At 58.0% G+C, this 12,641-nt stretch overlaps 1 protein-coding gene across 2 annotated transcripts in view; it reads right to left on the bottom strand.

Moving 5' to 3' along the window:
* Positions 1-2,986: 2,986 nt before the first annotated feature.
* Positions 2,987-12,641, bottom strand: part of SCUBE1 (signal peptide, CUB domain and EGF like domain containing 1) — a 118,018-nt gene continuing 108,363 nt past the window's right edge. For both annotated transcript variants that reach the window (XM_045554719.1, XM_045554718.1), the window contains 3 exons: positions 11,796-11,948; positions 11,278-11,357; positions 2,987-3,816 (listed from right to left, as the gene is read on the bottom strand). In XM_045554719.1, the coding sequence (XP_045410675.1) occupies positions 3,664-3,816; positions 11,278-11,357; positions 11,796-11,948 (386 nt within the window). In that variant the 3' untranslated portion in view covers positions 2,987-3,663. The remainder of the gene's footprint in view (positions 3,817-11,277; positions 11,358-11,795; positions 11,949-12,641) is intronic.

Genomic DNA, 12,641 nt, shown 5'->3' with positions numbered 1-12,641 from the left:
GGGTGGCCACCTCGTGTCAGTCACGCTACCACTGGCTTCAACATGCTTTGCTGTCCAGGGAGGGCTCCCTGGGACCACCAAGCCCTGAGGTGCAGGGTCAGCTCTGGGTTTAACAGGTGGGATTCCCCAAGGTCCCCAATTTAGGGCTAATGTGGAGATTCGGGGCAGTCCCCACCTTGGACTTCACGTGGCCCAGAGGGTGCAGGAGGCAGTTTACTGGGAGGCCTGGGTGGGGACTGTGCCGGCAGCTGGTGAGTCTGAGCTGCCGGCGGCCTCACACTCCTCAAGCCTCTTGCGTGGGGTGAGAGCGGCACCTGGGCTTTAGAGCGAGAGTAAGAGGAGAGGCCTGCACCTCTGTCTGCATCTGCACCTGCCTCGTCCTACTGGGCCTCGGGGACGCCGGGCACAGTCTGACCATGGTCGTGGAACAGGAGGGGAGATGGCAGTGGATCTGTGAGTATGCGGACACCAACTGCCAGAAACCCCTCATAAGAATTGCTGAAAGAGTTCAAGAGAGGTTAAGAGGTCTTTCTGGTCCTCTCTGGTTTTTAAGAGGATTTAAAAAACCCAAAGACTTAAGTATGATGGTTAATTTCTTTTTGGGGCCTTGCTATGTTGTCCAGGCTGGTCTCTAATTGCTGGGCTCAAGAGATCCTCCTCCCTCAGCCTCCCAAAGTACTGGGATTACATGTGTGAGCCACTACACACGGCATGATGGGCATTCCATGGCTTGACTTGGCTGGGGTAAGGGATACTCAGGTAGCTGGTAAAACATTATTTGTGGGTGTGTCTGTGAGGGTGTTTCCAGAAGAGATTAACGTTTGAGTCAGTAGACTGAGTAAAGAAGCTCTGCCCTCACCACGGTGGGGGGGCACCAGCCAATGCAATGCGGGCCCAGATAGAACAAAAGGTGGAAGAAGGGAGATTCCCTCTCTTTTGGAGCTGGGACCTCCATCTTCTCCGGCCCTTGGACATCAGAGCTCCTGGTTCTCAGGCCTTTGGCCCCTGGGACTCACACCAGTGGCCCTCCAGCTTCTCAGGCTTTCAGACTCAGACTGAATTATAGCACGAGTTTTCCTGGGTCTCCAGCTTGCAGACTGCAGATTGCGGGACACTCATCTTGGCCTCCAGAACTCTGTGAGCCAATTCTCATAATAAACCCCTCCTGTGTACCTGTATCTGTATCTGTATCTGAATCCACCCTATTGGCTCTGTTTTCTCTGGAGGACCCTAATAAAGAAGCAAAACCCCTCACAGTCTCCTCCCTCAGGTGGCTGTTGTTTTGGGCTCATTCTGGAGGAGGAGTTTGTCTCTAATTTCTGGGCATGGCCAAGAGTTTGACACAGAGAGGGAGGCTGGCCTGCATGGGAACCAGGAGAGCGGCAGTGTGGCCCCTGCAGGGCTCGTCCCCGCCAAGTGCAGGGGCTCTACCCTGCCCCTCTCCCAGCTTCAGCTGGACCGTAGCAGAGAAGGCAGGTGATGGCAGCGGTAGCCAAATTGAGGAGCCAAACTCCAATGCTGCTCACATACGTAATGGCAGTGGCTCATTCCTGAGTTCCAGGCCCTTTTTTGGGCTATAGAATGTGTCATGACCTGCCTGCCTCATCACCAAGCCCTGAATCTCCAGCGACCTCACTCGCCCGCCCTCCGTCTGCACGGTCCTGGGAGTGCCACAGCTGTCTGGCAAACTGTGCGTTCCTCTGGTCAGTCAGATGGGCCCAGGGGTGGCCAGGAGGAAACCTAAAGGCAACTTGGAGCTGGCCACTGGAATTCAATTTACAATTCTCCTGCATTCCCTGGAATTTTCAATATTTGCTAACCCCTCAAATATAGGCCATTTCCTACACTGGCAGCAAGCAGTCCGGGGGCAGGCGAGGCCACCCAGACCTCGGCCCTCAGCACCCTACTCCAGGCACTGGCTTCCTGGCTGGGTGGGACATGATGCAGCCTGGTCACACCCACACTTCTCCTTTTTATTTTATTTATCTATTTTCTGAGACAGGGTCTTGCTCTGTTGTCTAGGCTGGAGTGCAGTGGCGTGCTCATAACTCACTGCAGCCTTGAACTCTTGGGCTAAGGTGATCCTCCTGCCTCAGCCTCCTGAATAGCTGGGACTATAAGTGTGCACCACCACACCCGGCCGATTTTTCTATTTTTTGTAGAGATGGGGGTCTCGCTATGTTGCTCAGGCTGGTCTCGAACTCCTGGCCTCAAATGATCCTCCCACCTCAGACTCCCAAAATGCTGAGATTACAGATGTGAACCACCGCGCCCCACGATGTCTCCTTTTTAAAGAGACTCAGAAGAGGCAGCAGAAGGGAGACTGCACTGGGAGCCAGGCCTCCTGACAGCCTCGCCTGCCCCCGTACTGCCTTGAGGGTGGCTACCTGCTCTCCCTGGGCCTCAGTTTCCCTCAGTGGGCAGCTACCTTCTGAGGCCCCTCATGGTTTCACAGCCTGAGTGCCTGTGGAAAGGCTTTGCTTCTTGGTGACATGAGGGCACAGCATGGACCCCAAGGTTACTACTGCGGGGTCAGAACTGAGGCCCCTTCCAGAGTTTACTGCTGGACCCCTGCAGCCTCTGGCAATGGATCCGAGAGGAAACTGCTTTCCTCTACATCCTGTCCAAGGGCAGTGACATTGCTTGTGAGGGGACTGGGATGGGGCCAGCAGTCCAGCAAGGCAGCTGAGGCCCGTTCTCAGAGAATGCGTATTCAGAAGTATTCAACAGCCACGGCCCAGGCAAGCTATGCCGGCCCTAGTCCCGGGGGCTCCCGGCCTCACGTGAACGGAGGGGCAGGTGCTTGGAGGAGCAGTTTAATCACTCAGGGAGGCTGACGATGGCTGGGACTCCCAAGGGTTCGTGCGAGAAATGGGGTTGCAATTAATATTTACAATTGCTGAAGAGCATTTTCCAAAAGTACCCACAAATAGAAGTATATATATATTTTATACATACGTACATATATATAGAATACTTACTTAGATGTTCTAGGAAGGGAAAGCACAAACCTACAGTTTCCTCCCCTAGCAGCTCTGTTCCGTCCCATCACAGAATCCTTAGAGCCCAACAGCAAGGCACCGCGGTGTCCTCGCTTGTGACTGGAGGAGTCGCCAAGGTGTGGAGGCCCCTGGGCATCTGGGCATCGACGACACAGGCTCATCAACCCCCCAGATGGTGCCTTCACACACCCCTCCTTCCATGCCTGCTTCCCGTCGCGATTACCACGGCTGAGCCTCCGGGAGCCTCCATGGGAAAGTGTCGGCCACGCTCCTCTCTCTCCTGCAGCGCCAGGTGGACGGCGCGTGCAATCCTGCCCCCCGCGTGGTGGGCACGGGCGTCCCAGCTGGGCAGCGTCCTGCCAGAGCTGGCTCAGGAGGGAGCGCTCTCTGCGTCCTGGGAAATGAAGAGGCAGAGGCAGGAAGGGAGGGAGGCTTTCTGAAGCAATGCTTCCCCGCTGGGGCGGTGGGTCCGAGGGGTGCCTGGGCTCGGTCGCAGCCCCCCACCGGCTGGTGGTCTTTCCTGAAGGGCACAAGCCACGGATTTCCCAAGGCTACGTGGAGGCCTGTGACGCCACCTTGCAGCTTCTGCTGTGGAGGGAAGGAACTCTTCCCCTCCCCTGCGGGAGACCCGGCCGCCCCCAAGCAGGGCAGCTCCCGAGCGTTATTTGTAGGGCCGCAGGAATCGGGACACTTTGGAGCGCAGCAGTTTGATGAAGGACCTTGGGAACATCTCCTTGGACTCCTGGGCTGTGTACTTGAAGTAGTTCTGGGGATGAGCCAACACGTCGAAGAGGGCCTTGATCAGCTTCTTGTCCTGCAAGGCATGGCGAGACCAGGGTGAGCGGGGGTGAGGCTGAAGGGGCCTGTGGGGTCTCTGCCAGGTGGGGTTGGGGGCAGAGGTTGGGCTGGCTGGTGGGTTCAGGAACCCACAGACCCTCTCTGCCACAGATAGTCTTTTGGTTTTATTAATAATAGTGTAATTGGTTTTTAAACAGTCTAACACTTGGGATTCTAATAGTATTTATTTAAAAAGAGTTCTGCTGCAAAGTGGAACACTTAGGAAACCACAGAACACTCCGCCGAGAGCGCAGGCTTTGCGGCCCGCAGCCCGGGTTTCAAACCGTTGCCTTCCCACCAGCGCACCAGCTCCTTGACCTTGGGAAGTCACACTGCTGCTCTCAACTTCCCTCTCTGCCCTGTGCAGAGGGGTGATGGTGCCTGCTCCTAGGGCTGCCACGAAGGTTAACTGCAAACAGAGGCTGTCCTCACTGAGTGGCCTTTGCAGGGGCGGACACAGCCCTCAGCGGGTGCCGTCACTCACCAGCCAGGCTCCCCCTCTGAGCCCCAGTATCCTCTGAAGTGGGCAATGCCACCCTGGAGGAGAGACTAAGGAGATGTGGGGCCCGCCCGAGTCTCCCTGGGGGCAGGCCCGCTGCCTCTGGCCCCTGGCAGCGTCCTCAGACCTTGCGCGGGGAAGGCGAAAGCCAATGGCCACCGCCACCTCCCGAGGGCTCCGAGGCTCCCTGTCCCAGTGACTTCAGCTGCATTTTCTGTCTTTGGGTTTGACCTGTTCTGGTGCACACGCGTAGCTTCTCTCCCACGCACACATCCACCCCCTCTCACCGCACACTCACCACACACCCACTCACCACACTCACCACACACACCACACACTCACCACACACCCACTCACCACACACACCACACACACCCAACACACACACTCACCACACACACTCACCACACACACTCACCACACACACCACACACCCACTCACCACACACACTCACCACACACACTCACCACACACCCAACACACACACTCACCACACACACTCACCACACACACCACACACACTCACCACACACACTCACCACACACCCAACACACACACTCACCACACACACTCACCACACACCCAACACACACACTCACCACACACACTCACCACACACACCACACACACTCACCACACACACTCACCACACACACCACACATACCCAACACACAAACTCACCACACACACCCACCACACACCCACCACACACCACACACACCACACTCACCACACACACCACACACCCACTCACCACACACACCACACACCACACACTCACCACACACTCACCACACACACCACACTCACCACACACACCACACACCCACTCACCACACACACCACACACCACACACTCACCACACACTCACCACACACACCACACACTCACCCCACACCCACTCACCACACACACCACACACTCACCACACACACCACACACTCACCCCACACCCACTCACCACACACACCACACACTCACCACACACACCACACACCCACTCACCACACACACCACACACCACACACTCACCACACACTCACCACACACACCACACACTCACCCCACACCCACTCACCACACACACCACACAATCACCACACACACACCACACACCCACCACACACCCAACACACACACTCACCACACACACCACACACTCACCACACACCCAACACAGACACCACACACACCACACACACACACTCACCACACACACTCACCACACACCCAGCACACACCCATTCACCACACCCACTCACCACACACACTCACCACACCCAACACACACCCACTCACCACACCCACTCACCACACACACTCACCACACACACCACACACACCCACTCACCACACCCACTCACCACACACTCACCACACACATTCACCACACACCACACACACCACACACCCACTCACCACACACACTCACCACACACACCACACACTCACCGCACACACTCACCACACACACCACACACTCACCACACACATACCACACACACTCATCACACACACACCACACACACTCACCACACACACACCACACACTCACCACACACACCACACACTCACCACACACACACCACACACCCACTCACCACACACCCACTCACCACACACACCACACACTCACCACACACCCACCACACACCCACTCACCACACACCCACTCACCACACACCCACTCACCACACACACCACCCACTCACCACACACACCACACACTCACCACACACCCACCACACACCCACTCACCACACACCCACTCACCACACACACCACACACTCACCACACACACTCACCACACACCCACTCACCACACACACCACACACTCACCACACACTCACCACACACACACCACACACACACCACACACTCACCACACACACACCACACACACACCACACACTCACCACACACCACACACTCACCACACACACACCACACACTCACCACACACCACACACACACCACACACTCACCACACACACACCACACACTCACCACACACACACCACACGCTCACCACACACACTACACGCTCACCACACACACACCACACGCTCACCACACACACACCACACGCTCACCACACACTCACCACACGCTCACCACACACACACCACACGCTCACCACACACACTACACGCTCACCACACACACACCACACGCTCACCACACACCCACCACACACCCACTCACCACACCCACTCACCACACCACACACCACACACACTCAACACACACACCACACACTCACCACACACCCACTCACCACACACACCACACACTCACCACACACACACCACACACTCACCACACACTCACCACACACACACCACACACACTGACCACACACACCACACACGACACACACACCACACAGTCACCACACACACACACCACACACTCACCACACACACACCACACACACACCACACACTCACCACACACACACCACACACTCACCACACACTCACCACTCACCACACACTCACCACACACACCACACACTCACCACACACCCACTCACCACACACACCACACACTCACCAAACACCACACACACTCACCACACACACCACACACTCACCACACACACTCACCACACACACCACACACTCACCACACACACCACACACTCACCACACACCCACTCACCACACACCCACTCACCACACACACACCACACACTCACCACACACTCACCACACACACACCACACACTCACCACACACTCACCACACACACACCACACACACACCACACACCACACACACACCACACTCACCACACACACACAACACACACTCACCACACACACCACACACTCACCACACACACCACACACTCACCACACACACACCACACACTCACCACACACACACCACACACCCTCACCACACACACACCACACACCCTCACCACACACACACCACACACTCACCACACACATACCACACACCACACACTCACCCCACACCCACTCACCACACACACCACACACTCACCACACACCCACTCACCACACACACCACCCACTCACCACACACCCACCACACACCCACTCACCACACCCACTCACCACACCCACTCACCACACACACCACACACTCACCACACACACTCACCACACACACCACACACTCACCACACACCCACACACTCACCACACACACACCACACACCCACCACACACCCACTCACCACACACACCACACACTCACCACACACACTCACCACACACACCACACACACTCACCACACACACCACACACTCACCACACACACCACACACTCACCACACACCCACTCACCACACACACCACACACTCACCACACACACACCACACACTCACCACACACTCACCACACACACACCACACACACCACACACACACCACACACACTCACCACACACACACCACACACCACACACACACACTCACCACACACACACCACACACACTCACCACACACACCACACACTCACCACACACACCACACACTCACCACACACACACCACACCCTCACCACACACACACCACACACCCTCACCACACACACACCACACACCCTCACCACACACACCACACACTCACCACACACTCACCACACACTCACCACACACACCACACACTCACCACACACCCACTCACCACACACACCACACACTCACCACACACCCACTCACCACACACACCACCCACTCACCACACACCCACCACACACCCACTCACCACACCCACTCACCACACCCACTCACCACACACACCACACACTCACCACACACACTCACCACACACACCACACACTCACCACACACACCACACACACCACACACTCACCACACACCCACTCACCACACACACCACACACTCACCACACACACACCACACACTCACCACACACACACCACACACACACCACACACACCACACACTCACCACACACCCACTCACCACACACACCACACACACCACACACTCACCAGACACTCACCACACACTCACCACACACACACCACACACTCACCACACACTCACCACACACCCACTCACCACACACACCACACTCACCACACACACCACACACTCACCACACACTCACCACACACACACACCACACACTCACCACACACACACCACACACCCACACCCACTCACCACACACACCACACACTCACCACACACCCACTCACCACACACACCACACACTCACCACACACACCACACTCACCACACACACCACACACTCACCACACACCCACTCACCACACACACCACACTCACCACACACTCACCACACACACACCACACACTCACCACACACACCACACACTCACCACACACACCACACTCACCACACACACCACACACTCACCACACACTCACCACACACACACCACACACTCACCACACACACACCATACACTCACCACACATCCACTCACCACACACACACCACACACTCACCACACACACACCACACACTCACCACACACACTCACCACACACACCACACACACCACACACACCACACACTCACCACACACCCACTCACCACACACACCACACACTCACCACACACACACCACACACTCACCACACACACACCACACACACCACACACCACACACCCACTCACCACACACACCACACACACCACACACTCACCAGACACTCACCACACACTCACCACACACACACCACACACTCACCACACACTCACCACACACCCACTCACCACACACACCACACTCACCACACACACCACACACTCACCACACACTCACCACACACACACACCACACACTCACCACACACTCACCACACACCCACACCCACTCACCACACACACCACACACTCACCACACACCCACTCACCACACACACCACACACTCACCACACACACCACACTCACCACACACACCACACACTCACCACACACCCACTCACCACACACACCACACTCACCACACACTCACCACACACACACCACACACTCACCACACACACCACACACTCACCACACACACCACACTCACCACACACACCACACACTCACCACACACTCACCACACACACACCACACACTCACCACACACACACCATACACTCACCACACATCCACTCACCACACACACACCACACACTCACCACACACACACCACACACTCACCACACACACACCACACACTCACCACACACCCACTCACCACACACACACCACACACTCACCACACACACACCACACAGTCACCACACACTCACCACACACACACCACACACTCACCACACGCCCACTCACCACACACACAACACACTCACCACACACACACCACACTCACCACACACACCACACACTCACCACACACCCACACCCACTCACCACACACACCACACACCCACCACACACCCACCACACACTCACCACACACACACACCACACACTCACCACACACTCACCACACACTCACCACACACCCACTCACCACACACTCACCACACTCACCACACACCCACCACACACCCACTCACCACACACCCACTCACCACACACCCACTCACCACACACACTCACCACACACACCACACACTCACCACACACACTCACCACACACACTCACCACACACACCACACACTCACCCACTCGCCACACACGCCCCTCACACCCCCACCCCCGGCCTGCATCCGTACCCTTGAGAAACAGAGGGTCCCGGCTGCTGGACACAGAATAGGGACCCAGAGCCCCGCGGCTGCTCCCCGTGAGGGGCCGGGTCCACACAACCACAGAAGAAACCCAAGGTGCAGCGCTCACGGGTGCCAGGAGGGAGGGCCGGGGGGGGCTCTAAGAGTCTGTGCCGGGTGTGCACCCTGGTCGGGGAGGTCTGGGCAGGCTGCCCAGAGGGTGGGACGCCTGAGCTGAGGAGGGAAGGATGGGTGGACATTCTCTGAGGAAGAATGTTCCAGAGAAGCTCTTGGCGAGCAAGAGTGTGGTGAGCACGAAGAACTGGGAGCTGCTGCCGAGGCAGGGCAGGGGCCTCGCCGGCCACGGTTTTGCCCCAGCCCAGGAGAGGTGAAGCTAAGGGCAGAGCTGAGGGCTGGGGCCGGGTGGCAGGGAGGGTGAGGAGGACAGAGCGCTCCTGCCTACGAGACTGACTGGCGGAAGGCCAGGAGGACTCTGGTTTCTGCTGTGACAGACAGGCGGCCTGAGGAGGACGGGAGGAGCCGAGTGCAGCAGGGGGGCAGACCGCAGGCTGGTGGACCGCCCGCCGCACGGCCCAGACGATTCCAAGTGAATCTTCCCCGAACTCTGCAACAGTCCCTTTTCTCAGACCCGTGACAGCTGGAGCAGGGTGAGCGGGGCCCATGTGGCCTGGCGCTGCTCCGTCCTCTGCACCACCCTGGGCTCCCAGGCCGAGGGTGAGAACCAGGTCCCTGGGCCTCCGGCCAGTGCCCGCTACGTGACAGTCACAGCCCCCACTCTATGTCAAGGTGGCTCTGCTTCTTAAGGCCATAATCAGAAAGAGGAGGAAGCCTAGTCCCAATGGTAGGGGTGGCTCCAAGTGACAATGGCGTCGGGTGGCTCCCACTGATTTTAAGATACCACCCTGTTGAACTACCCTCATTTCCCTGATGAGGAAAGTGACGCTGAGAACTGGCAAGGAGCCTGCCCAAGGCCACATCACCAGGTCTTGGTCCCCACAGCCCCACCAGGCGGCTTGTCTCAGGCCTCCTGGTCTGGAGGGACAGTCCTCGCTCCCAGAGCCCCTGTGGTCCCCGGGCCTCCTCCTCCTCTCCCATCACCACCCTCCCTCCCTCCCCTCTCCAGGTGGCCTGGGCAGGGCTGGGGCAGGGCCGGCCTGGCTCACCACAGGCCACTACTGCCGGGTTACACGGGTTCCCTCCCAATAAACTCACTCACTTTCAAGATCTCCTGGTGATTCTCCGAGGCGTACAGCCGCCCGTCGCGCACGATGTCCTCTATGAGCTGCTGGTAGTCCTCTGGGAAGCGCGGCGCGGAGGAGGAGGCCGTGAGGCCCAGCCGCGGCCCCAACCTCCGGCCTCTGCCCTCCCCCGCCCCGCCGCGGCCTTCTGGTGTGGCTGCATGCAGCTCTGCCTCTGTGCCCTTGACCCTGGGGTTCCCTCCGCCTGCACTGTCCTCCTTGGGGTTCAGCTACCTGGGAAAGCCCTATTTAACCTCAAAACCCTGCTTGGGCCGTGCCTCACACTGACGCCTGCACACACCTGGCTGCGCCCTCATCTGCACACCTGCGGCCTCTCCCGGCCTGTGTGCATCGCTCCTCTGAGAACCCTGTTTCTGGGTCTGTCCCCTGCCAGGTCGGAGCTCCTTGCGGGAGGGTATGTGTGACCCATCTCTGCGTCCTGCGGCCCAGCCTGGGCTGGCACACAGTGGACTGTGATGAGATGGCTGTGCCTTACCATCGTAGGTGACGTAGGGCACTTGGAACCCTTTGCCACTGTTGCCTTCGTTGGATTTGAACTGGATCCAGAGCTTCCGGGAGCGGGAGGTGAAGGCAATGGGCCTCTCGTAGGTCTGGCAGGTCTCGTAGGTGGTGATAGATGTGGGCGAGGCTGCAGGGGCGCCACGCCATCGCTGAGTTGCCACAGACGGCAGCTCTGCACGGACCCCACCCTCCTGCTGCAGGCCGCATGCCCCCACCCAGTCAGCCACGCAGCCCCTGTGAGGAACCCTGGTCCCCCCAACACAAAGGCTCTCCTGCCTTTGTGCTTGCTCCCTTTGTCTCAAATGCCCTTCTCTACTCTCAACCCTGCTTCCTACTTGTCCTTTGGAGACCCATTTCCGTGCCCCCTCCTCCAGGAAGCCTCCCTGACTGCTCCCTCCCCACGCTACCATGTTCCTGCTCTGCCCTAGTGAATCCCGTATTGCAGCCCCCTCCAGCTCTGTCTCCCTCCAGCTCACTGCTCCTCTGTGACAGGGCTCACGTGGCACCCGGTGCACAGCCAGGGCCGCAGTGGAAGCTCAGGGAGGGTGTGGCAGATGAGCTGGCATGGGCTGTGGGGCTGAAGGCTTAGACTTGGGAAGTCCTCTGTCCCTGGGAGCGAATGGTGAGCCTCCTGGGCCCGGGGTGCCCGCCACTCGCTGCTCCCTGGGGAGCCTTCCTGAGGTGCCCCCGAGGCGGGAGAGGCTGGCCCCCCTTGAGCTCAGCTATGGGTGGACCATGAAGCGGAGGGTGCTGGGGCCAGTGGAGCTGGTGACAGGAACGGTTGGAGAAGTGGTCCCAGGCTGAGCCCAGACCTGCTGTG

This window comes from Lemur catta, chromosome 6 (assembly GCF_020740605.2).
Source record: "Lemur catta isolate mLemCat1 chromosome 6, mLemCat1.pri, whole genome shotgun sequence".
NCBI classification, from domain to species: domain Eukaryota; kingdom Metazoa; phylum Chordata; class Mammalia; order Primates; family Lemuridae; genus Lemur; species Lemur catta.
This window is presented reverse-complemented; position numbering and strand designations above follow the sequence as displayed.